General features: G+C 41.0%; 1 protein-coding gene across 1 annotated transcript; it reads left to right on the top strand.

The window, feature by feature from the left end:
- Nucleotides 1-248: 248 nt before the first annotated feature.
- Nucleotides 249-27,968, top strand: gnao1b (guanine nucleotide binding protein (G protein), alpha activating activity polypeptide O, b). Its single transcript, XM_031569743.2, has 8 exons — nt 249-560; nt 673-715; nt 13,889-14,030; nt 21,141-21,301; nt 24,513-24,641; nt 24,905-25,034; nt 25,325-25,478; nt 26,640-27,968. Exons 1-8 carry the CDS (start codon nt 443-445, stop codon nt 26,825-26,827), a joined length of 1,065 nt encoding a protein of 354 aa, XP_031425603.1. The 5' UTR covers nt 249-442; the 3' UTR covers nt 26,828-27,968.

Raw genomic sequence — 27,968 nt, 5'->3', positions numbered from 1 at the left:
TACATCATATACAAGGATGAGTCACATATTTGTTGAAAAGCAATTCAAAATGTATGGAACACTGACAGATGTTTCACATTTGCATTAGTTTAGCAATTGAAGGTGAATCTTGACCCTAAAAGTCTTTAGTGGTTGTATGTACCATAAGGACACCATCTTCCTCATGCAGAATTTACCATTAGTGTCTGAAAACACTGAAATATCTAATCCCTCACCACCAAGCCCTGATCATGCTGGACAGCCCATCTGACGTCAATGGGATATGACTGCACTTGTGTCAAATCCTCATCGCTGCGTTGATCTGAGATAGGTGGCTTCAAATAGAGCGCAGGAGCATAGTCAGCTCTCTTTTCCCATTTCTTCTTTTAAAGGATTGACAATTCAAGAAGGAGAGGGGAAAACTTCTGGCCGAATCAAGGAAGAGTTGTTATTACATGTTGCCATGGGTTGTACGCTAAGTGCAGAGGAGCGTGCTGCTCTCGACCGAAGTAAAGCAATCGAGAAAAACTTAAAGGAGGACGGACTCAATGCGGCCAGAGAGGTCAAGTTACTACTGCTTGGTGAGGGAGAGAGGATGGAAGGACCTGTGTTTGTGAATGTGTGTTTCTGGGCACCAATGTGTGACTGCACCCCACTTCATCACTACCACACTGATGACTCTTTTTTTCATAGGCGGTGGCGAATCCGGCAAAAGCACCATTGTCAAACAGATGAAGTAAGTGTCTATAATATTACAATATTAGGCCATTGGGATGTGGTACCTGGGGCTGTTTGAGAGTGATTGGGATGTGGTACCTGGGGCTGTTTGAGAGTGGTAACTAGCGCTGTCTTGTTGTCTAAAATGCTTTTCACACTGCTGGTACTGACAGCGACAATTCTCTGTAAAAATGTATGCCTCAGTGTATCTGCATGTACAAGAATCCCACATTAATCTTAATGGGGAGCTTTTAGAGCCTAATCTGCAGCTGGACTATAAGCAGGCAGTAATGTACTCATTGCACATATACAGTACATACAGATTTAGTACATATTAAGTGTACACAACCGTTTAATTGCACACTACAGCACAGCCAGTTATTTCAGCCTTTCTTGGAATAGATGGATCAACATAAGATTGTTTTGTACTCTATGTTACAGCATATTGCATTATGGATAGGCGTGGACATGTTTGTATATAGTCAACATTGTCTTGCATTCCACATTACATTTTTCAATTCATGATTAATCAGCATTACTATGTATTGGAGTATTGTAGTACATTAAATAGAACTATACAACAGTTAGATCAGGTCGAAGGATGTATTCATTTTCAGGTGAGTGTACAGAGTGACAGAGTGACAGTGTTTGTTGCTTGGCAATGCTCGACGCCGAAAACTCATTTTTGGGGGCAGAGAACAAATAAACAAAATTGTAATAAAATAAAATGCAAATGTCTTCAACCTCAATCAGTCTGTAGCAGAAGTGTATAAACCAATATGACATTGGTGTTTGGCCTTATGCCTATGACCAAATCACAGCCGTGAGGAATCCTTTACCAACCCCATTCTCACTTGGTTGGTATGGCTTGAGTGTATATTTATAGTGTGATATTTATGTGTGTATAGTATCAGTGTTGGGGAGTAGTGAACTATGGAAGGGATAATGTATAGTTCACTGGTCAGTATAGGAAAATGAGTTCAACAGAGTCAGTCAGAGTTCAACTCCAATCATATTTGCACAGTGGTTGAAGTAGTTGATTTTTTGCCACTTTTTGTGTCATGAAGTATTGAAAATACAAACTATGGTTTTGGGGCCATAAAAGGAAAGGAATTATTTATTTTATTTGACCATAGCTTCTCTACTCTAATTGACTACCTCCTAAATCTCAGCCTGAGTAAGACTCACCGTGGCCATACACTAGCAAATACATGACTCTGACAAAACCTCCATTTAACTGGTTACCTAAGTAATCCTGCTTGGTGCAATACCCCCACCTGAACTCTAGTTTCTGGAAGGCAAGTGTCTCACTGATGGACATTGGATACAAAACCAAAGCTTGTACTTTCCAATGAATGGCCTGTTGGTAGTAGGCACTTCTTGCACTAAACTCTTTTTTTTGTATTATGTTTTATTATAATTGCATATCACATGAACATTATCAATCATCTATCTATGTTTTTACAAAGTAGTTGTATCATCATTATCAGACTACCACTCTGTCATCATCATCATCATCATCATTATCATTATCAGACTACCACTCTGCACTGATATTTTTCTTCAGGAAATGCTATCTAATTGTGTTTGTTTTCAGACAATCTTTCCACTAGTGTTGACATTCATTTTATTTTATGAGATCAGGCTAAAGAGACATTTAAAAATCTACAAATATGTACTCACCAGTTGGCCCTTTTATGCCTCTAATTAGGTAAACTGTGTGTACAGGTAACTAGGAGTAGGTGTCTCCATACTCCATGGCTGAACTGATAGTTTTGATATGAAGAAGCAGTGTTGCAAGGTTGGATTGTTTCCAGTACAACTGTTTTGTCCTACCGCATTCTCAGTGAAATTGACATGACTCATTTTTCTCTCTGGTCCAGTTTGAACTGGTAAATACTGATCAAATTCAGTGGATTGCTCCTCACAGTCCTCTCCTCTGTCTGTCAATGTGGTGTTCGTACACAGTCGGGAGACGAGTGGCCCAGACCGAGCCATACACAATTCAAGCTAATCAACGCATGCTTTCAGGAGCATGGAAAGGAGGGTGTCTTTGTATTGGCTGTTGAGCTCAAATATCAACAACCAGAATTGCAGACTCTACCTTTAATGCTGTTTAGTATGCAGCAGGCACTTGAATGTTTTCATGCTGCATTGCAGAAGACAGCCTGCAAAGTAACAGGTAGGCTACATAACTAGCTCAGTCAGAAAACTGTTAGTATATCTCAATAGGATTTATTTATGTTAATGACATGGTAGACAAGTAAACAAGGTCTTGGTGGACTTAATCTGCTTTAAAATGCTGCTGCTGTTAATTCATCTACTGCCAACATTGCATCTGTATAATAACAGTATATATGGCTAAATCAAAAGTTTGCAAAACTATCAAGGACAGTTTCAAACTTTGTATTACATTTGTAATCGTTTTAATGAATCTGTTTGTGAATGTCCCCGATATTCCAACTTATAATAAAAACAGAAGAAAGAGGCTAATCACTGGTGCTTAACCCTGTGGAAAAGTCTTGGACTGGCCCCGGCCTTAAATGAAAGAAGGCCATATGTGAGTTCAGCTAACTAGCACAATAGATAACTAATGATGCCTAATGTGTGTACTACAACAATACGACAATTCATTTCCATTTCCATTTCCAAATTTGTTTGGCAGAGACCATCTGCACTATCACCTAACTAGTAACTAACTAACTAGCACCACCTGAGTGATTTCACTCGCAAAATGCAAGAGACGTGGATGACAGTTGGACCAAAAAATCACAGACACCTGTGTCTTCAGCCTGGCTATAAACCTTAAAGTTATCATTTGACAACGTCAGCATCTCAACAATGAACTGTAGCAGACGTCCACAGGTACATAAGAATCCAGACGTATCGATAGTGTCATAGTTTGATCAGTTTTGCAGTCTTTCAATAGTTAACAGCCTTTTCCAAGGCTTTTCTCCTCACTTCGGTTTCAAAACATAACCTTAGCCTTACAACACTGCTATTGCAGTAGCTACACTTTAAACAGCTTTTTTCAAGGCTATGTTCATCTCCTCTTGTTTAAAAAATAAAACTAAAAAATACGAATACGACGACAGTTCATTGCACTAGGTAACTAGCATTTGATCAGGACATTATCAATTATCTATTAAATTATATAAAACTGCACGTGTGTGACGGGTTGCCCCTAGCAATAGTATAGACCACTGTTGTGACGTGAGGCCAGTCCTGGTGTGCCGTGGGATTTTGTGACAGCCATAAATTATTATTGCAATATACAACTATACAATAGTTATACATTAATTACTGATTTACTATATCAGTAGGCTACTTTGTACCCACTCATTTCCCAATAGGCTACAAATTATATAGGTAGGCTACCCTCAAGGTCCGAAAGTAACACCCGCCAAGCGCTAAATGTGTGTAGATTTTGGCGTGTACATTTTGGAAGCCACCCAACTCTTTGGCGGGTGACTTTTTTTGCAATAAAATATCAGCATTGATGGCTTAGCGCCGGTTAGATTTGTACCAAAATATCAGCCTTGGTGGCACATCCATCGCACAAGTGAATGAACTTAGTGGCGCGTTTGAACAGCTCGCGCGAAAAGAATGTTACATTAGCTCTAGTCCTGTCAGACAACGATAGCGGCTTGCGTAGCCTACTAGCTAACGTTAATGTTACTTCAGGGGTACAGTACGTGAAGGACAAAACCCGCAACAATAGCCTGCATTTGTTAGTAATAAAACCATGAAATTGGAAGCGATTGTAAACCATGAAACATCAAGAGATACCACCTGCATTGTGGTCTCTCCTGCACAAGCTCAGCCCCTCTCTATAAAGCACAGGCATTAAACAACTCACAGACATGTCATGTTGCACTTTGCTTTGTTGAACTGTTCTATAGGCTACTCGTTATTATCAATACAAAATACAACTATTTTTCGCTTAAGGTCTGCTCTGACTGGTTTAAATGTGTGTGTTGCTGCTTTGATGTAATTTTACAAACTTTCAAATTCATTCTTGAATTATTTTGTTAATAAATATTTCATGAGTAATATAGTTGTTGGTCAAATTTGATTTGGCATTAGTAAATAAAAATAAACGGTAACAGAGTGATAAGGGTGATAACACGTGTTATAGAGGCTATTTTGCACGGATATGGATACAGGTGTGCTTTGAGATTTTGGCTTGCCCTTTGGTGTGCCTTGGGGACAAAAAGTTTGAAAACCACTAGTATAGACAGTCACCTGATTGTGCCTGGCTCATGTGACGCAACGCTACACCGGTAGCACACAGTGCCCCGCACTTACTACTTTTTGTTGCGATTCACGCAGCAAACCGAGAACGAGAACGAGAACAATAATCACATTACGGACATACCTGTTTGTTGTAGTGTAACGTCAGTAGGATCTTGGAGAAGTGTCCTCTCTAACAGGGGGGAAGGTAATGAATTGTTTGCACCATTGTGTGGGTCAGCCTTAGCTGGGGCTATCTTAGAAGGGAATCCTTAGGCCCTTACTTCTTGTGTGGCGCCCGCCACTAGGGGCAGTAGTGGGTAGGTTGTGGTTTGATGTGTAGTGAATAGCCATTGTGACTTGGCTTGGGGTTGACATGTAGTGAAGTAGCATTAAGATTGAGATACTTCATATTAAGTGCTTTCTGGTGTGACTCTTTAGTGCTCTAGTGGTCACTTGGTATAATTCCTATTAGTCTTACCTCTGGGGTGGGCTTTAGCCGCGACTGACCTAGACACTCACTCTCGCCCTTAATGTCTGCCCTGAACGGGGCTGTACTTCTTTTTCTTCATTATTTGTTTATTAGTGAATAGCCTGCAGTCACTACCAGTTACAGAAATCTGTCACTTCTCACTTCTACTGCCTGCCTTCTGTAGGTATACCACCTAACTCAATCAGTAATGTATTAAAGTGATATATCTTGTACGCAGTCTCTTCCACTCAGTCATTTATTCATTCCTTTTGAATTAAGAACCAGAAGAGGGGAATAGTGACCTTAGGGGGGTTACACCCTGTGTATTCAATATATGCAGTTGTAGCGCTTTTAACATCTAGAGCAGGGGTGTCAAACTCATTTTAGTTAAGGGGCCACATACTGCCCACTTTGATCTCAAGTGGGCCAGACCAGTAAAATCATAGCATAATAACGCATACATAACGGCAATACTTAAGATAACAGTCATGAACCAAAGTAATGGCATTTTCTCCATTTTTTTTCTTTTCTCTTATAATAGCACCGCCAAGTGGTTGAATGAACATTAAAGTTTGGTATATGAAAGTGTTGCTGAGCGTTTGGCGTCTTTGCCACCTGTTTTAATGTGCTGTTATTGGCGCCTTGGGTCTTGAACCAATTTACTTTTGGTTGAAACGCTCAGAATGGTTCAAAGGTTGGTGTACAATCCAGAATGGAACCCATTCCCTGTTGGTGGATAAGGGGTATGAGTGCAATGAACCCAAGGAATCCTGCAATACCTAATTTTTTGGCTTTCCCTCATACAGTTTGAAAGTTAGGTGTGTAAATATACCTCTAAGTTTGACCCATCGTTGGCACTAGAGTGCTTGATGAGCAGATATGAAACTTGCATGGTAGAATCAGGGTAAAATCCCAAATCAGTCTGCCAACTTTCAGAACTTTTTACCAGACGTTTCTAGGAAATTGCCTCACTTCCTGTTTGGTCTACTTCGCCGTCAAATATGAACCCAGAACAGGAAATGGCATCATATCCAGACCTGAGGATAGAATGATATGCCAATAAAGGTATGACTTAAATCAGGGGTTTTCAACTGGTTTTGTCCCAGGGACCACCATTCTGACCAGAAAGTAATCCGCGGCCCACTGATGTGCCAGTGAGTCCCAAAACAGTTTACAGACCCGTACCCTTCTTTTTCATGTTTGTAACCGCCGCCGCCACGCCGCCTTCCCCCGCACACATATTCTGCCTATAATACTTGTCAGTGTAATTTCTTCGCTGAATATGGGTCTACATCAGTAATGCGACTTGGCTATTCAGACATAAATATGTCGACGGGCCCAGGTATATTTATAAAAATAAAAAAAGTCAATGGTGAACTGATCAACATAGGCTCATGTTGCGGACCCCCTGCAATGCCGTCGCAAACCACCAGGGGGCCACGGACCCCTGGTTGAAAACCCCTGACTTAAATGACAATCCTGATTTTAGACCAAAGATATGAAGAGAATTTAGCAAAACAGATTTTTTATGTATTTTAGCACTCCCGAGTAGTAAAATGGGGCATTTTTTTCTGGACACTCTTTGGGTGGGGTTTTGAGTCAGCCCACCAAGATGTGTAGACACATCAAAGTGTTGCCAATTTTGATCAGCTTCTATAGTTGAATGCTTGGGAACAGTGATTCTCAAACTGGGGAGCTACCGACCTCACAAGTGGGGCGTGTGGTTGCAGACATCTCATTTGCAAAATTCAAGGGATGTGGATTACAGTTGGACCAACAAATCACAGACACCTTTGTCTTCAGCCTGGTCACATTTATCATTCGACACTTGCGTTTCGATAGTTTCATAATTTGGTCAGTTTTGCAGTCTGTCAATAGTGTTTTTTTTAATGGCTATTTCTATCACTTCACTTCAGTTTCAAAACCAAACGTTAGCTTTACAACACTTTAAACAGCCTTTTAAAAGGCTATTTTCATCTCTTCTCATTTCTGTCTTGAATCTCCACTGCAGTACATCTTTCTGTACTGATACTGATTGCTTCGCTTTGAGTGGGCTTGTCGTGGCGTTGGGTAATAGCGTAACAGACTGGACCAGCGAGCAGCCACTTGTCTTTATATCAGAACTGTCATTCTGTTAAAGTAAGCACAGGATTAAATACCTAACATAACAGGTACAACAACCCTAACCCTTACAAGGCCCTCCAAGCTTTTCTTCTTAGCGAATTAAATGACTGAACGATGCCATAGTCCTGCAATTTTCAAACCGTCAGAGACAACACCAAACAATCTGATTAGCTGGCGAAATTCACTCCTCGTTTGCATAGGATTAAACTTCGCCCAATTCTACGTCACAATCGCCTGCCTCCAACAGAAATGAGCGGGATATAGAATTGGGCCTTGCCTGTATCAGTACCGTTAATCTTTCATCATTCTTGTCTCTTCCTACTGAGTTCAGCCTTGAGATCCCCAATACTGGTTTTGTAAACATTGTCTGGCAATAAACATAAAACGTTATTTAATCTCTGGTTTCGAGGCTGACCGTTATTGCCATTTACCACCTGCAAACGGGGCCCTATTTTGAGATCCTTTTGGGTCCAAACTTTTACTAAGGACAATGACCGATCAAAATCAGTCTAGTTTTGAGTTAGAATGCTATAGTCGGCAACCACAAAACAGCTATACAATGTTATCCCATGGGGCAAGCATCTGTGTCGCCTTTCTGTTTTACTGCTGAGCTATAGCCAATCAAAACAGTATATTTTTTCATGCATAGGTTCTCTATTGCTTGTACACGCTCCCCATCATTTTGAATGGTTCCCTAATGTCAATTAGCAAAGTGACAGGATAGGCAACGTAAAAAGTCTTGGCTAGGGCTAGGACATTGTCAGAGCCGGCCCAGGATAGATATGACTATGAGACAACTTACAGGAAATATATACTGAGCATCTGACCAGGATAGATATGTAATGGTATTTCATTTTATACCATATATTGGAGACCAGTCTTGGATTTTAGTCAGTCACGATTCAGGTTTATTCTTGAACAATAGCGGCCGACCATCATGAGACAGAGCTTAAAAGTTTCACTCACTCACCGAGCTCCACCTAAGATTATCTGATCTATCCATTGAAGGCTGGTATGCTAAATACACTGAATTTAAGGGGTGTTACCGTCTATTCATGAGGTCTTGGAGACACAAGTCTGAGCCATTTGCTGACACGAAATTATTACATTCTAACTTAAGTCCCAAATAAAAGTAACAATTATAACTAGGTATAAGATACATTGAATTATTGACTATGGCATATACTTATTAAACTAAATTTAAAATGCCGGTCCCTTCATATGACTATGAGACAACTTACAGGAAATATATACTGAGCATCTGACCAGGCTTTCTATGTCTCTGGCCTTCTACATCACAGTCACATTGAATTATTACTATAGGTACACAACACTACTATTACTATTGCAACAGCTGTAGTTGTACTTTACATAAAGACAGTTTTATTTGGCTGGTGCTACTAATTCAAGCTTCATTACTGAACTCGGACAGACCTCCATCTTTTTGATCTGGCACACCCAAAATGAGGCAAAGGTCTGCCCTGGAAGCCGCTTAGGTCTGTGCACATGTTATGAAATCACTAAATGAATGTGCTCTAGCGATCAAAAAGTAATCTAGCAATCAAAAAGCTTTACGGGATGTCCTTTGATGTTGTGTAAGAACCTGCAGTGCGCGTCGGTTGCATTAGGGCCCATTGGATTCACCAAAACTACTCCCCCACATGTGGAGTATTACTATCTACTGAACTGTCTTGGTATCGCTGTATACATACTGGACTTATTCCGTACACATCTAGAATAACTTCTTCTCTTACATTTACATTTACATTTACATTTACATTTACATTTAGTCATTTAGCGACGTACAAGGGAGAGAACAGTCAAGCTAAGAGCAATAAAAAGCATGGTGTAACAATACTTTACATGAGAATTAGAAAACAACGACCTAGAAAAAAGGAGAAAGAAGTGCAGGAGTGTAACTGCTGAAGTGCAAGTTAAGCGCTAGTCAGGTGCCAGTTAGGAAGGGAGGTGCTCTCTGAGGAGTTGGGTCTTCAAAAGCTTCTTGAAGGTAGAGAGGGACGCCCCTGCTCTGGTAGTACTAGGCAGTTCGTTCCACCAACGTGGAACGTCTTATTACTATTAATACGATGATTTAAACATGTGAACACATTTGGCCATCAGTTACATCAGTTTGGACATCATGTTCGCCAGCACAACGAGGAAAACAGACGAGACGATTTCTCAGGCAAAGCTAGAGCAATGGATGAACTGGTGTGGTGTGGAGTGAACTTTCAGCTATGGACACTAACCGCATTGAATCTATTGTTGGAGCCACTTATGATCTCCTCCCAATTGGCAGAGCCTCAGTCAGTGGGTGGGTGCAGATGGGAGCTGCAAGTTGTGTTCATTAAAACATTTTCTGTCTGGGTGTGAAACTAGCCTGAGCCTGGGTCGCTACACGCTGAGACCTAATGCTTCTCCGGTTAATGACAGGGACATGAAAGGTGAACACCAGGCATGTACAAACGGGGGCCAATGGGGAAAACAGCAGTATGGGAGATTGCTGGATGATGTCCGAGAACAACCTCAGGTTCCACAGTGTATTGCTGTGACTGCTGTGAGACCAGACATGGTGTTGTATTCTGAGTGTGAGCGCGTTGTCTACTTTATTGAGTTAACAATTCATTTTGAAGATATGATTGAGAAAGCCTTTGAGAGGAAGAAGCTAAAGTATGCGGAACCGGTAACGGAGGCGGAGCTACGAGGTTGGCAAGCACACACAAGACCAGTGGAGATGGGTGTTAGAGGCTTTGTAGCTAAATCAACCACAACTCTTCTGTTGGATTTTGGTTTTCGAGGATGGTCACTCAAAGGAACTTTAAAGATACAGTGTGTAGTTTTTATTGGCATTTAGTGGTGAGGTTGTTGAATTGCAACCAGCTAAATACCTTTCCCCTTTACAAGCTTGTACGAGTACCCTTGCAGACTACTTGTGGTCATGAATTAACCTGAACTAACAATGAGATATGTGAAATCTTGTCAAGGTGTATCTTGAGGTGTATGAGGTGTGTTCTTGAAAACACAGGTTCTTGTGTTATGTTTATTGGCGAATATAATTTCCATATTTTGATCGCTAAAACTGACTTTTTTAACTTACAGAACATCAATGCTGTTACTAATTCTAAATGGTTGTTATGGCCAAAGTCCAGTTGTTAGTTCCATACCTCTCATTGCCAAGCTGTTCAATTCAATTACATTTTATTTATATAGTTCCAGTAACAATAGAAATAGCCTCTAGATGCTTTACAGAGCCCACAGGAAGGAACCTTGAGCAGAACCTCAGCTCAAAGGGGGGACCCATCTGCTTGGGGCGGCCAGGTAGAGAGATGGAGAAAAAGGGAGGACTGGGGGTGCAGAAGGGAAGGGAGGAGAGAAGGAGAAGAGAGAATCAGGAGCAAGTGGATGGACTCATACACACATCAGAGGGATGTAACATATTATCACACAGCACACATACATGATGCCAAGGCACATAGAGGAGGGTATACACATGAAATATACAGGATGAATAGAGGATAAAAATGGAGAGAGCCAGCCTTCAAAGTATTGGTTGTAGAACAGCTTTGTGTGAATACTGTGTCCTCAAGATACTATTAGAGCTTTGTGTGTATACTGTGTCCTCATAAGATTACTATTAGAGCTTTGTGTGTATACTGTGTCCTCATAAGATTACTATTAGAGCTTTGTGTGTATACTGTGTCCTCATAAGATTACTATTAGAGCTTCGTGGGTATACTGTGTCCTCATAAAGTTACTATTACAGCTTCGTGGGTATACTGTGTCCTCATAAAGTTACTATCATAAGGACAGGCAGAGTAATGAAGCAGAAAACTGTCAATGGTGGCATTTGTTTATATTATGGGTAAATAGGTCGAACTTAAGCACACTAGTTTGGTGGGAGTGGGCAGCTGTAAGCAGAGGGTTTCTGCAGGCAGATCGAGCAGAAAGACTGCAGCAGAATCCCATAGTGGAGATAGCCTAGAGAGTAGTAGGGGAAGAAGAAAGACAAAGTAAGTGGCGAGAGCTAAGTTGCCCTATATGTGTATACATAGTTATGGGTGATGCTGATGGGGAACAATGTTGTCACAGCCATCAGCATTTGCGGGTAAAGGTCCTACTATCTGGGAGAGAAGAGAGTCAAGAGAGACAGGTTAGAAACAGAGTATCAAAAAATGTGTCAGCACACACATAAACACACTAAGTAAATAAATAAACAATGTACTGCCAATGAAATTCATTATGTTATGGCATGCCGCAGGCTAACTAGGGTAAGGGGTGGGGGCTGATCCCCTAGGGAGTATGAACCCAGGTTAGGGTACGGGAAGGAACCGGGATACAAACCCTGGTCACCTTAGGCTCCCAAAGAAAAATTTAAATTCTAAAAGAAAAAGTAAAATGGAGACACACTGAACATCTCATACAGACATAACACACACCATGACGGTACGGAGAGCTACGCTAACGTAAGTGGAGCTAATAAGGCATTCAATAAACACAACACATAGACTTAAATGATAACAGGTACTCACCCTAACACTCTGTCACAATGGGCCAGTTCATTTAAATTTTACAGCGAACGTCGTGAATTAATATGCAAGCGTGCTACGGTAAAAAAACTGGGACTACTTCATAGGTGTCTAAATATCAGAAGTGAATTGACTTTTTAAAGAATGCATCACAATAGGATATTCAACCAAGCCATGGTATAAAGAGTCCAGTAAGTACACTATAAAAGAACATGGTATTAAGAGTCCAGTACACTATACACGTTTTTGTATTCACAACTTGCAATACCAGTTTAGATCAGGATATATTTTTCAACAGGGACATCTTAATGATGAGTGTAAACGATTCTTTAACACATTTAAATGTCTAAATCTGACGAAACACAATGCTCAAGGCTGGTACTGAAAAAGTAAGCCACTCACTTATAACAGTTTTTTTTTTAAGGGGCCTTGAGACAATTGTATTGTTATGGCGCTGTATAAATAAAATGTAATTGAATTGAATTGAATTGTTCGGGTGGCAGTTGAAGGAATCTACATCTTTTTCTTTCTGACTATTAAATGTCTTTGCTTTTTCCTGGCCTACGTCACTGACAAGTGTGCTCTGTAGTTTGAGTGCTCTCTGTTTCTTTGGTGGAGTGAGTGTACACATGGGCCCTCATGGTAATGTAATGTGGAGTGAGTGAGTGAGAGGGTGACTGAGTGAGTGAGTGAGTGACTGAGTGAGTGAGTGAGTGAGTGAGTCTGCAGAATGAGTGAGTGAGTGAGTGAGTGAGTGAGTGAGTGACTGAGTGAGTGAACACATGAGCCCTCATGGTAATGTAATGTAATGTGGAGTGAGTGAGTGAGTGTGAGTGAGTGAGTGAGTGAGTGAGTGAGTGAGTGAGTCTGCAGAATGAGTGAGTGAGTGAGTGAGTGAGTGAGTGAGTGAGTGAGTCAGTGAGTGAGTGAGTGAGTGAGTGAGTGAGTGAGTGAGTGAGTGAGTGAGTGAGTGAGTGAGTGAGTGAGTCTGCAGAATGAGTGAGTGAGTGAGTGAGTGAGTCTGAGTGAGTGAGTGAGTGAGTGAGTGAGTCTGCAGAATGAGTGAGTGAGTGAGTGAGTGAGTCTGAGTGAGTGAGTGAGTGACTGAGTGAGTGAACACATGGGCCCTCATGGTAATGTAATGTGGAGTGAGTGAGTGAGTGAGTGAGTGAGTGAGTGAGTGAGTGTGTGAGTGAGTGAGTGAGTGAGTGAGTGAGTGAGTGAACACATGCCTGTGTATTCAACATTGTCCTTATGTTTGTATTGGGTTCTCGTCTAGCCTATGTTTCAAGTTCACAACATTATCCCAGAGAAACACCTTAGAAACATATATTAAACATCTTTCCCACTGGCAACAGCAGGTTACTATAGTGTAATAGCAATTCATTGCTCTTCCTGTCATACCTGGATGGTGTTAGGACTGGATTCTTGAAGAATGAATTTGTTAGGACAAAAATTTGTGTGCCAAATATTACCTGCTGAATAATGATAGTATTTTAACAAGTGAATATTTTTCAACTTTATTTAGTGAATACATTTGCTTCGAACTTTCAATGCTTAAATGATCCTTTCATGTGAAGTATAGGCTACAACCACAATGAATTATAGTGCAGAAAAATTAAATTCCTGTAAAACTGTAGTTGCGGATTAATCATTGCAATATGTTTTTATTCAGTGTAATTAAATCAACATGCCTTTTTTTCCACTGATGAGCTCAGGCATTATTACTCTGCCATAGGCTACTCTAGGGTGTAGATTGCAATGGGGTTCTGTGAAGCATTTTGAGGAAGTATTTGGGAACAAACTAAATGTATTGTATCTATTTTTATGTTTATAGGATCATCCATGAAGATGGATTCACTGGTGATGATGTTAAACAGTTCCAGTCAGTCGTTTACAGCAACACACTTCAAAGTCTGGCAACTATACTGCGTGCCATGGAGACGCTCAACATCGAGTACTCTGACAAGGAGCGTGCCGTAAGTACAAAGATGTCGTACGTTCTTCTATGAGTGGCATAGATAATAACACCTGTGGTAGTTAATTCAATATCATATCAGATGCAGCATCTTTATTATTTGTGAAAACCATTAATTTTTTTATAGCACTTTTTGCTTTACAAACCGGAGGTGTTAAAATGCTAACTATAAAAACTACATATTGATGTTCATGTCAGACCTGCAATCTATATTTGAAAATAAGGCCACAAGGTGGCGTTAGAGGTTGTTATGCATTGTCCTCTGCAGCTCTGGCACCATTTGCCCAAACATTATAGATAGATAGATCACAGATAGATCGATAGATCCCCAAAGGGAAATTGCAGTGTAACAGCAGCAGCAATTATCACAAAACACACAAAACCCACAAAATCACAAAAGTACAAACTACTATACTACTAAATACAAAAATAGAAACAATTGCATTTTGCATTGTCACTCACAAGATAAGAGGAGTCTTTATATAATGCTATTGCCGAATGACTGTAGCGATCCTTGTTACACTGAAGTTGAAGGAACCTCCAACTGAAACACTCTCCTGTCTGCCACATTATGTTGAGCAGTTTGTGCAGCATTCATCTCAGAACAACCATCTCCAGGGACTCCAGAGTAGCCCCCAGCCCAGAGCCAGCCTTCTTCATCAGCTTGTTCAGTTTCTAAGTGTCACTGGCTCTGATGCTGCTGTCCCAACAGACTGATAAAGATCTTGCTGCACACATTGAAGGACCTACGCTTCCTAAATAAGTAGAGTCTGCTTCCTGTCGACAGCCTCAGCGTTACATTTCCACTTCAGTCTGTTGTTGAAGTGCACTCTCAGTAGCCCTCCACCTCTTCCTCCAGGATGTTAATGGCGTTTTTTTTCTGTTTAACAATGTTATATACGCTAATGTAGGCCTAATATGTTACCTTATATTACATTGTTAATAGAGATAATTATTTCACCATTATTTCAGTAAATGAAGACTTAAATTTGACACATACTGTACTTTTGTACTTTGTACATATATAATAAAGTGCCTACTGCCCACATCAAAGGCACTGTGGGGTTTCATCTTGTAGTGCCGCCTGACTTACTACAGCCCTCAGAACGTGTAGCTGAAAAGTGTGTAAGTCAAGGGCAGAATCCATCGAAATGTTGTTCACATAAGAAACACCCAGATTTGGGCCTTCAAGGCTAATCATGAACTAGAAAGCAGAGAGAAAGCAGAGAGATTGATTGCCTTACTGACTGGTAAGCAGGAGAGAAGGTGTGTATGCCTTGTGTGATTGCCTTACTGACTGGTAAGCAGGAGAGAAGGTGTGTGCGCCTTGTGTGCTTGTCTAGTCTACTGGACCAGATTGTTAAAAAGATAATTATCATAATGTGGTTTGTATATTTTGTGTATATTTCTTTCTCTATTTTTTTATTAGGTAAGCACTGCTTACATTGTTTATATGGGTGGCACGTAGTGAATAAAAAGATAGGGGTCTGTATCATGTTAGGTTTATGCTAGCCTTGTGCCACTGTCCATTAAAGTCTGTGGTTATGGGTCGTTAAAGCAAAAATGTAAAGAAAGAAAAGGAAAAGTCTGGTAATCTGCACGCTGAAGGTGGATGAATAACAGGGGTTATATCCAATAATGCACATTGTTGTTCATAACGACTGTATCTACTGATGTGTGGTCAAATTTGAGTGAAAATTCTACAAAGGCAAACAATGTACAGAGAGCCATTATACAACAAGTGGACCATACATAGCATTTATTCCTAATGAATAGAATAATGAAAATAATACAAATACTAAAAAGTGAAAGATCTGCAACACTGCAACAGGATTATTGGATTATTAAAAAATGATACAATCTTGTTCGAGGCCAGGATGATCAACAATACATGCTGGTTGGTTTCTGAGGCTGCATAGTCTTGTAATCTTGTAAATTACATGGAAAATACAACAGATGATGACTGCATAATTACAATGTCATTCACAAAGAATGAATTCTCCCTGTGGCATCTCCCTGCAGCAGACTTTCTCGGGCTCTGTAGGCATTGTAGGCATTTTTTCCACAATTGGCACAAATACACAAATATCAGGATAGAGATTCAAATCTCTCAGAGGAATAAACTGTAGTGCTTCTTCTGTTGATTAAAACAATGACATTTGTTGACACGTAATTGAAGCTCTATCAGATTGGATCACTATTATGCTGTTAATCAAGGTACTGCCCCACTCCCACCAACCCGGCACATTGGATCACAATTTAGTTCCACATTCCACCTAGGTATCCATGGATCAGCAGCAGGAAGTAAATGACACTCTGCTGGGATGTACTTTGTGAACCCCATGGAGAGAACATCAACTCTGACTAACTGCATAACAGAGTATGCTTACTTCTGTGTAGATAACAGTGCATTGCTTCCCTTGTAATAACTAAGTCCTGGATCGCTAGTGACCCGAAGGAGCTGTTGAACAAGAAGAGAGCCCTCAGAGATGGGGGTAGAGAATGACTGAAGAGCGTGTAGAGGGAGCTGAGGCTGAGGCTGAGGCTGAGGCTGAGGCTGAGGGAGAGCAAGGAGACAGCTGGAGAACAAGCTCCAGCAAAACAATGTGAGGGATGTGTGCTCAGGAATGAAGCTGATCACAGGCTTCAAGGTGAAGGGGAATCAGCCTGAGGGAAGCCTTAACTGAGGAGTTGAATTTGCTCTACAGGGCCAGTACAGGACCCTCAGCTACCTCCTCCCCCTCCCCTGGCCACAGACCCCGTTGCTTCCCTACAGTTGCTTCAACACAGCTCCATCAACACCCTAGCCTTCCCTACAGTTACTCGCTTCAACACAGCTCCATCAACACCTTAGCCTTCCCTACAGTTACTCGCTTCAACACAGCTCCATCAACACCTTAGCCTTCCCTACAGTTACTCGCTTCAACACAGCTCCATCAACACCTTAGCCTGGCTCCGCTGCCTATTGCTTCCAGTTCAGTTTTATTTTTGCCTGTCATCATAGTCTGGAAACTCTGTTCACAGATGGGATTTCATGAACATTCTGAGCGACCTCTAAACAACGACCAGTGGGGGTGGCTAAGCACAATGGCCAAATTTAAATGAAGCGTTGCTAGAGCTAGACAAAGCGATACAAACAGTAATAGCAACTCTAGCAACCATCAAAGAATTTAAGCCGGAGCAAGAAGAATGTGTAAATGTAGTCATCACTGTCAAAGACATATTTACTATCAACAGGGTTTGGGAAAAAGGTTCATATATCAGTAATCACCATTAGTGGCCAAGTTGGAGGTATAGCGATCCCAGACTGGTCAATGCTGATTGGTTAAAGGCCGGTCCGATGGTTTCAAAATGAACCCGAAGTTTATGCCCATTAGGATGCAATGACTGGAAACAATCCCCAGTGGAGCGTGGCCAGACCCTATCTATTCACAAAGGGAATTTGGGTCTGGTTATAGCAGGCTTTCAACTCCTTACCCCACGTCAATGGAATTAAATCAGTGATCCACTAATTCAAAGTCAGTGAATTATATAAAATCAACATTTTTATTACGTCCAAGATTTTACTAGTTAAAGGGACTGAATTGGAGATTGGAGATTGCTGGCCAATCGACTTCTGTTGGATTTCGTTTTTTGTTTTGCTTTAAAGGAGTTGTCTGAGCCTGCTGAAAAGATGAGCCAGTGGTTGTGGCTTAGGTGCTTGCAGACTACTTGGGGTTGTGAATTAACCTGAACTAACACTCAGATATATTAAATCTTGTCGGTATATCTGTTGTTGTCTCTGGTAGTGGCATGTGTCCTAATCCATCACAAGTATGGAGAGGGGTGGGCCTGAGACGCCAGACACCACTGTTGAGCCTTCAGGAGGTGTCGTGGGCCTAATTCAATGAAACACTGATGAATGAAGGTACCTGCTTGAGAACCCAATTCCAAGAACGTGGTTAAGTGAGCAGTCAGGAAAGACCATTGATCACAAAGTTCACAACCACTGTCTGTGCTGGTCATTTCAGTTGGGTTCAGGGTCCCTGTCATCTCCGAATCATTATAAAAAAGACAATGGCAATAACTACACTGCTTTATCGTTAATATCATTAACTTATTCTATTTCATCACCACACCCATAAGTACTTATTTATGCTAATTTACCTAAACCATGGGGCCTCCATTGTTGAGAAGGGCAACATCCCTATAACAAGTGGTGGAGGAAGTACTGAAGCTTAGTAAAAGTACACATACCATACCCAGCAAAAAATTTACTTAAGTAAAAGTATAAGTGCTACATCAACAATCCTACTTAGGTAAAAGTCATAAGTACTTACTTTTAAATGTACTTTAATTTACTTTTACTACAATGTTACGTGGTGTCCTGTGATCACCATCTCTAGTGAAAGACGAGCCACTGACCACTAGACAGGCGGAAAGCACCACTGTTCCAACAGACCATGACGTGACTGCACGCCACATTCTAAATACCGACTGACTGATCTAGTTGCTAGCTCCCTCCAAGGTATCTCCCTCCCCAAAGGTCTGTCACTCCTCTTTTCTTCTTCTTCACGTCTTCATCTCAATCCCCATTTCAAAGTAAAAGTGCCTTAACACTTAATGTGCTACACATATAACATATACGCCTTTCAAGCTGCCAGTCAATTTTGATGGCCTTGATGGTTTTATTGGAAATCTCTAGTTCACAGAAGAAAATCTGTGTTTAAAGTTAAAAAGATGCTATTAAACAATAGTATTTTAATTTAAATACACTTCTTTTGTGTTGATTCTACATTAATTCTGTGATTTTACATTTAAAAAGCTATTGTTACAAGGTTCAGTCTTAAGAAGAAAAAAGCTATTAATCGCAATTAATCACAGCAAATTTGGCAATTAATTAAGGTTTTGAATCGATTGACAGCACTAGTAGAAATATAATGCCTGCCTACACAGCTTTGATGCTCGGTGCTCAAATAATAATAAGGAAAGGTAGAAACACTCAGGGTGCCCCAATGATAATGTGGATAAATAGGAAGCATGCTGGGCATTGCAATGATCTACACTATAGCTATGGACACCAGTTGTATGTGTGATATGGAACTTACTGAGCTGTGTATGTGTGTATGTGTGATATGGAACTTACTGAGCTGTGTGTGTGTGTCTATGGGTGTATGTGTGATATGGAACTTACTGAGCTGTGTATGTGTGTATACAGTGCCCTCCACAATTATTGGCACCCCTAGTGAATATGAGCAAAACAGGCTATAAAAAAATATGTCTTTGCTGTTTATCCTCTTGGTCTCTCACTCAAAATATTCACAAAAATCTTGCCTTTTCATTGAAGTAAAACTATTGAAAGAAAAAAAAACTGTTGACATTAAATAAATATTTTCCCCCAAAACATGTGTGCCACAATTATCGGCACCCCTTAATTTAATGTTTTGTGCAGCCTCCCTTTGCCAAGATAATAGCTCTGAGTCTTCTCCTATAATGTGTGATGAGGTTGGTGAACACATGGCACGGGATCTGAGACCATTCCTACATACAGTATCTCTCCAGATCCTTCAGATTCTTAGGTCAACGCTTGTATACTCGGCTTCAGCTCTTCCGACAGATTTTCTATGGGGTTTAGGTCGGGGGACTGTGATGGCCATGGCAAAACCTTTATTCCGTGGTCGGTGAACAATTTTTGTGTTGATTTTGAGGTGTGCTTTGGATCATTGTCCTGCTGGAAGGTCCAACCACGGCCCATTTTAAGCTTCCTAGAGGGGGCTGTTAGGTTTTCATTTAATATCTGCTGGTATTTGATGGAGTTCATGATACCATGTCTCCTAACAAGATGTCGAGGGCCTTTGGAAGCAAAACAGCCCCACAACACCAAAGATCCGCCACCATACTTCACATTGGGTATGGGGGTCTCTTCTGTATGGCTATCTTTCTGTCTACGCCAAACCCACCTTTGATGTTTGTTGCCAAAAAGCTTTATTTTGGTCTCATCTGACCATATAACTCGGTCCCATTGAAAGTCTGACTTACATTTGGCAAACTGTAGGCTCTTTAGTTTGTTGTTGATTGACAGCAGAGGCTTTTTTCTGGCAACCCTCCAAAACAATTTGTGGTGATGGAGGTGGCGTCTGATGGTAGTTCTGGAGACTTTCTGAACCCAAGACTCAATTTACCTCTGCAATTCTCCAGCTGTGATCCTTGGAGATTCTTTTGCCAGTCGAACCATCCTCCTCACGGTGCGTGGGGTCAATTTACAGATAGGTCCTCTTCCAGGCTGATTCTTAACATCTCCTGTCGCTTTAAACTACTTAATTATTTCCATGATAGTGGAAATGGGTATTTTCAACTCTTTAGAGATTTACTTGTGTCCATTTCTTGATTTGTGCAGCTCCACAACTTTCCGTCGCACATTGTCACTGTGTTCTTGGGTCTTTCCCATAGTGATGAATGACTAATGGAATTTGGCCTGTGTCACCTCATATTTGTTCGCCAGTGGAACAGGAAGTCATGGTTGACCTCTTAAGAGTTCCTTATCAAACAGGTGAACTTAAAAATGTAAAACATGACTGGAAATATACTTCAGTTAGATTTTAATTATAAGATTTTTCTAGGGGTGCCAATAATTGTGGCACACATGTTTTGGGGGAAAATATTTATTTAATGTCAACAGTTTTTTTTTCTTTCAATAATTTTGCTTCAATGAAAAGGTAAGATTTTTGTGAATATTTTGAGTGAAAGACCAAGAGGATAAACAGCAAAGACATATTTTTTTATAGCCTGTTTTGCTCATATTCACTAGGGGTGCCAATAATTGTGGAGGGCACTGTATGTGTGTATGTGTGTGTATGGGTGTATGTGTGATATGGAACATACTGAGCTGTGTATGTGTGTATATGTGTGTATGTGTGTGTATGTGTGTATGTGTGATATGGAACATACTGAGCTGTGTATGTGTGTCTACGGGTGTACGTTTTGATATGGAACTCACTGAGCTGTGTATGTGTGTCTATGGGTGTATGTGTGATATGGAACATACTGAGCTGTGTATGTGTGTCTATGGGTGTATGTGTGATATGGAACATACTGAGCTGTGTATGTGTGTCTATGTGTGTATTTGTTACAGAGTGATAGCAAGATGGTCTTAGATGTGGTGACTCGTATGGAGGACACGGAGCCATTCTCTGCTGAGTTGCTGGGGGCGACGATCCGCCTGTGGAGTGATACTGGAACTCAGGCATGCTTCAGCCGGGCAAACGAGTTTCAGCTAAACGACTCAGCACAGTAGTAAGGAAACCCCCATGCACTCTCCAACTTTAGTTATACTCAGGCATCTAAGTACCATTCATACTTTCTCAAAGAGTTCAAATCTCTTTCACTGCAGATACAGAGACCTTACATTGTAAGGCTTGATGCACAGTCCGTTTACAACATCTGGGTACACCACCCTAAGCTAGAGATGCACTCCTGCAAGGGAATGAGAAGCTTGATTCCTCAGCAGTCGTAGAGGATCACTAACAGTAACCACACAGATCAGATATGGGAATGATAACCCTCTTCAGTTGAAGCTATTTTCTTACGTTTTGCCATGGCCTGCTCTATTGTACCACAAGTCATAGATGTTTCTGGAAATGTACTGAACACTGGAAGTGTTTATTATCATTTGCAGAACCTCTGCTTTCCTAAATCATAAAATTGTAAACTTCAATGTACTATATAGATGTACCAAACTAAAAAAACACTCAAAGAATGTAATATGCATTTGAACTACTGTACTCAATCTTGAACAAGAGCTCTCAAATATAGTAATGAACAGTTTTCATATTATGTAGTTGTCATTCTTTTATACATTTTATCACACAAAACTTCAATGACAAAAAAAGTATACTTCAAAAAATGATGAAAAACAAAGATGGCGATTATGTGAATGTGGCCATGTAAGTGTAATACCCTAGGAGGCCATTTTGTACTTATTATGAAAGTCATAGATATAAAACATGCTGGGTTTGCTATCTATGAGAGATCATATGTATATGCAGGTATATGTATTTTCCCTAATAATGTTGTATATTTTATTACCCTGGTACATGTTACATGTGAAGGTGTTTTAAGGCCTTGAGCACCTGACATCCATATTATCATGCACCCAAGGATACATCAGTCAGGGTGGGGACTCACGGGGAGAGTAGGAGCTGGCTGCTGCAGAGACTGGGCCAGAGCAAAACTGCAGGTCCAGATTCTATCAGCTGCAGGGTCATGAAGGCCTGCACAGACCAGCCATGCGGGATTCTACAGCACCTCTCCGAGCTTGACCTGAGCCACTAGAGGGTCCCAGTGCTGTGGAAGACATCCTGCCTTGTTTTGGTACTGAAGAAGTCTTCTCCATCTTCCCACAATGACTGTAGGCTGGTTGCTTTAACATCTCCCATCTTGAAGGTCCTGGAGAGAGCGGTTTTGGCCCATCTCAGACCTCAGGTGACCACCTCTCTGGGCCCTACTGCAGTTTGCCCACCGCCCAGAGGTTGGAGTTGGGGAATGCCATGATCTGCCTGCTTCAGCGAGCCCATTCTCACCTGGACAAAGCTGTCAGTACTGTGAGGGTCATGTTCTTAGATTTCTCCAGTGCCTTTAACATAATACAGCCTATAATACTGCAAGAGAAGTGGAATGTTCTGTTGGGGCAGCAGCATCGGAGGCAGTGACACTAAGACATGAGCTGATAAAGGCTGGCTTGCTTGGTGCCACAGACTGCTCTGAAGGCCCTAGAGTTGGTTGTTGAAAGAAGTATTTGACAGAAGCTGCTCAACATAATGGACAACACTTCACATCCCCTGCACGACCTACTGGGTAGACAGCAGATTGCTTTCAGTTGGAAGCTCCTTCAGCTCTGCTGTAATGAGGGCCGCCACAGTCATTCCTGATCCACTGCGATAACAATATGGAATGCCTCACCTCTGTGCTGGGAGAGGAGACTTATCCTCTGAGTGGCAATGTAAAATGCATATTCTACATTATATTTGCACAGCCAGCCATCTTAAATTCTTTTTTCATTATGTGTATTTAATTTATTAGTAGTTTGTGTGTGTTCATATATATAAATATACTATAAATTATATATAATTTTTTTGTAAATACAGTGTTTTTTTGTTGCTCAAGTCAGTCCCTGTAGGATCTTGTGATCTTGCGATTTCCCAAATTCACAAAATTCAAGGATTTCCTGCAATTGCGGGTTGCAATTTTCTGTTATAACTGCAATATTTCTGGAATTTCTGCATTACTGCAATTGATTTAATTGAACTCAAAATCACCACTATTTTTTAGGAATTCCCACAAGATCCTAGCAGGGTTGCCATTTCTCTTTGTGGATCAATAAAGTAATCTACCTACCTATCTACTTACTTACTCACTCATCCAAAAGGAACCCCTTGTGCATTTGAACACAAACTTGCGATGTTGTGCTGTGGAGGGAAGGTAAAAACAACCCATGTTCATCAGGAGAGCAAAGTCTTCAAGAGGGGGAGTCAAGCTGAATCACAGAACTGAAATAGGCTGGGGCAGATCCAGTGGCTGTGAGATCTCTTCCTGAATCACAGAACTGAAATAGGCTGGTGCCGATCCAGTGGCTGTGAGATCTCTTCCTGAATCACAGAACTGAAATAGGCTGGGGCCGATCCAGTGGCTGTGAGATCTCTTCCTGATTCTATAGAGGGGGAACCGAGAAGACCTCAAGACGGAAGCCACAGAAATGAAGATTGTCATTGATCACACCCAAGCTTCTTGCCACAGAACGGAAGATTGTCATTGATCACACCCAAGCTTCTTGCCACAGAACGGAAGATTGTCATTGATCACACCCAAGCTTCTTGCCACAGAACGGAAGATTGTCATTGATCACACCCAAGCTTCTTGCCACAGAACGGAAGATTGTCATTGATCACACCCAAGCTTCTTGCCACAGAACGGAAGATTGTCATTGATCACACCCAAGCTTCTTGCCACAGAACGGAAGATTGTCATTGATCACACCCAAGCTTCTTGCAGTTTTAGTGGGGGGCAGTGATGATGGAACCAAGAGGGCAAGTCATGGAAGGGCAGGGAGGGATGTTAACAATGTTGGAATGTACAACATGAGGTTAGCAGATTTTATGACAAACAAAAAACAGGAAACAAGTGACGGCCATTTGATTTGATGGCATTTTTATGCAACTTGTCCATAGGACCATGTGCATGCACATTCCCATGGGTTGTGTATGGAGGGTTTTCAAACACAACACATTCACAACATGTGCTGAATTCTCTTCATGAATCTGACATTGTAAGACACATTTTAAATTGCAAATATTCTGTGGATGAATTTGAAATGCTCTGACTGCGCATCCTCCAGGTTCCTGAGGGGAGCCAGCTGATGTGTGTTCTGTGTACAAAGAGAAAATGGGACTGATATGCCAACATCACATGAACAATTTGCAGACGTAATCCCTTTCTGTGCATGTTGCAGTTACCTGGACAGTTTACAGCGGATTGGCTCCCCTGAATACCTGCCAACAGAACAGGATATTCTACGTACTCGCGTGAAGACTACTGGTATTGTGGAGACACACTTCACATTTAAGAATCTCAATTTTCGGTGAGCAAAATGTGTTTGCATAATAAAAGGAAGTGGTAGGCTATGCATACTGACAAAATATTCACAGATGACTGAATGTTATCCAAGAGTATTATTCACTACGATGTTCAAAAACAAGAATAGTGTGCAAATACAAAATATATTTCTATGACAAGTAGCACATAGTAATATGTAATTTATAGTAATATATTATGTTACATTACATGGTGATGTATGATGCAGAGTGAAAGATCTTTCTAGATGAATGTTGCCTTGTTTGCCAGGTTGTTTGATGTTGGGGGCCAACGTTCCGAGCGTAAGAAGTGGATCCACTGCTTTGAAGACGTTACTGCCATCATCTTCTGTGTGGCCATGAGTGGGTATGACCAGATGCTGCATGAGGATGAGACTACGGTAAGTGAAGAATCTACATCAACTCAGATGCACAAATCGGATATTGTGCATCAAAACAAAACACGACTCTCCAACCCACCCAAGATTTCCGATTTGGAGGCACTTTTGCTCTGCAAGTTCTTCAAAGAATGCCATGACTGCCTCACGTGACATGACAGAAATGGATTCATCATAAATATATATCCCCTTCTCAAATACACATACAGTTCGTACATCAGTGCTGTAACCATCACTCATCTCTTCAACTTCCATCTGTCTATCTCCCATTTTCTCTCCTCTTCCTCTTCTAGAACCGAATGCACGAGTCACTCACGTTGTTTGACTCCATCTGTAATAACAAGTTTTTTGTTGATACGTCCATAATCCTCTTCCTCAACAAGAAGGATCTCTTTGCTGAGAAGATCCCGAAAGCGCCGCTCACCGTCTGCTTTCCTGAGTACACAGGTAGCACTCATCCTCTCTCTGAGACACCTAGCCACATACACACCATAAACACTCATCCTCTCTCAAAGACACCTAGCCACATACACACCATAAACACTCATCCTCTCTCAAAGACACCTAGCCACATGCACACCACAAACACTCATCCTCTCTCAAAGACACCTAGCCACACGCACACAATGAACACTCATCCTCTCTCTCAGACACCTAGCCACTTGCACACCACAAACACTCATCCTCTCTCAAAGACACCTAGCCACACGCACACCATAAACACTCATCCTCTCTCAAAGACACCTAGCCACATGCACACCACAAACACTCATCCTCTCTCAGACACCTAGCCACACGCACACAATAAACACGGAGTACACAGGTAGCACTCATCCTCTCTCAAATGGGGTACAACTTTTTCAAAAAAGCATCTGGGTAGTGTTATACAACTCACAGATTCTTCTTATGGATTTAGTGGTGCTCAGTTGGACATCAAAACCCCTGGATATTTTCTTGGAGTCTTTTCCTCGCTTTCCCACAAGTATTTGAATTCCATTGTTTCTGAGTCCTCATTTCCTTTGTCACTTCACAACATGGCTGATGATCCTTTAGACAGAGTGATTTTCATATCCAGAAGGAAGATCTGTATGATAACCATTCATAGGTAGTACCTAATTGTGATCAGTTATTGTCAAATAACTGGCAACTCACTTGGCTACAAGATCTATGAAACAAATCATGGCATTATGGCTCTAGCAACCATTTATTTAGAACTAGTAATGACAGCTTGAGCTGTACCCCAGGGAGTGGTGGAAAGTAGGCTAGTATCTGTGTCTGTTGTAGGGATGAAAATGTGTAATAATAATGATTATGTGTAACATAATGTAAGTGTGGCAACTGTGTCATACGCAGGTTTATGGACGACAGCATCCGGCTAACAAAAAATAATGGTCAGCTTTGTTGAATAATACTTTGCTTCGCGTCAATACCACTTGGGCTTCTGCTAGATGAATGCCATGTGATCTATTATCCTTTACATATGTGACCCCTGACAACCCTCATGTTCCAAACTGGTTTATGGACTTGATCTCTACATGTCAACACGGATTTATTATAAAGAGTATCTGTTTTCATTTGTATTTCTGTGCTCTCACTTGTCTCTCTCAGGGTCCAACTCATATGATGATGCTGCGGCTTATATCCAGGGTCAGTTTGAGGGAAAGAGCCGGTCACCTAATAAAGAGATCTACTGTCACCTGACCTGTGCCACTGACACAGGTAACGTCCAGGTGGTGTTCGAAGCTGTGACAGACATCATTATCGCCAACAATCTAAGAGGGTGTGGCTTATACTGAGCCTCCATTTCTATCCATGTGGTCTGTAAGACAGAAACAGCTGAGCACATAGCTGGACTGTTAGAGGATGATGAGACAGAACTAATCTACTCTGGAATCTACTCCCATGTGTGGGTGTGCCATACACCCAATTATTATCCTTATTCAGTGATTTGTTCTTTTTTAATATTCTGTAAATACTGTTTGCAGAAAAAGGACTGCTTCATAATAAAATGGTGTATATGTGTGTGTGGGGGGGGGGGGGAGGCAGGGGTCTATATAGGCATCCATTAATCTTTATAAATGACTCATTTCCTCATACTCAGTGCTTTGGGTCCAGTTAAGGTCCTTTTCATTTTGTATTTACTCAATGGTCTCGGTCCATGTTCACCTTCAGTCTATAGGCAGGTGATCCATACCTTGGTTTTACAGGAAAGAGTCTGGTTGTATATTACACACTGTCTGCAGACGATCACACACTTACTGCTGATATTCGTAGCGATGCCATTACATCTTTTTTGATGTGTCATCATCACTCATCTAGTTTTTCTATTCATATTTTATGAACTCATCATCAGTCCTGGGATCATAGTTATAATTCATAATTATTATAATGAATTGGCTAATATAAGAGCCATAAGGCCATGAGAAATGCCAAGAAAAACATATATGAAACGTGGTAAGCTACAAACTAAGGAACAAAAGAAAGTTGACTTTCTTTGTTGTCAGTTGAATAAAGCATATATGATTTTGAGTTTCTAAATCCATCACTGAGGCATTTATCTAAGCCAAGTCTGAAGTGACATTTTTCTGCGTAAAGGTGACTATCACACGGTCTGTACAAACCCTAAGAAACCTTTTTAAAATATCAGGTTCTTGTCCATTTTACTTCTTTGTTAACTTATACCTCATGACTATTTGTTTGATTGTATTTCCCTTATGTTACAGTGCTCCGGACGTTGTCTTTTCTTTTAGCATTCTCTTTGTACCTGTAGATGCGTCAACAATTAAGCATAATCTTATATCAAAATAAAGGCAAGAAAGGCATTTGTGTGTGTGTATGGGTGTGTGGTATTGGTGCAGAGTTGTACATTCTGTATGTGTTTAACCCATAGCTATAGCTATTTACAATAAACAGAACTCACAAAGGCTTTGAATTAAA

The sequence above is a fragment of the Clupea harengus genome, chromosome 6, assembly GCF_900700415.2.
Source record: "Clupea harengus chromosome 6, Ch_v2.0.2, whole genome shotgun sequence".
Classification (NCBI taxonomy): domain Eukaryota; kingdom Metazoa; phylum Chordata; class Actinopteri; order Clupeiformes; family Clupeidae; genus Clupea; species Clupea harengus.
The sequence above is the reverse complement of the archived record's forward strand: the minus strand, read 5'-3'. Positions and strand labels throughout refer to the sequence as shown.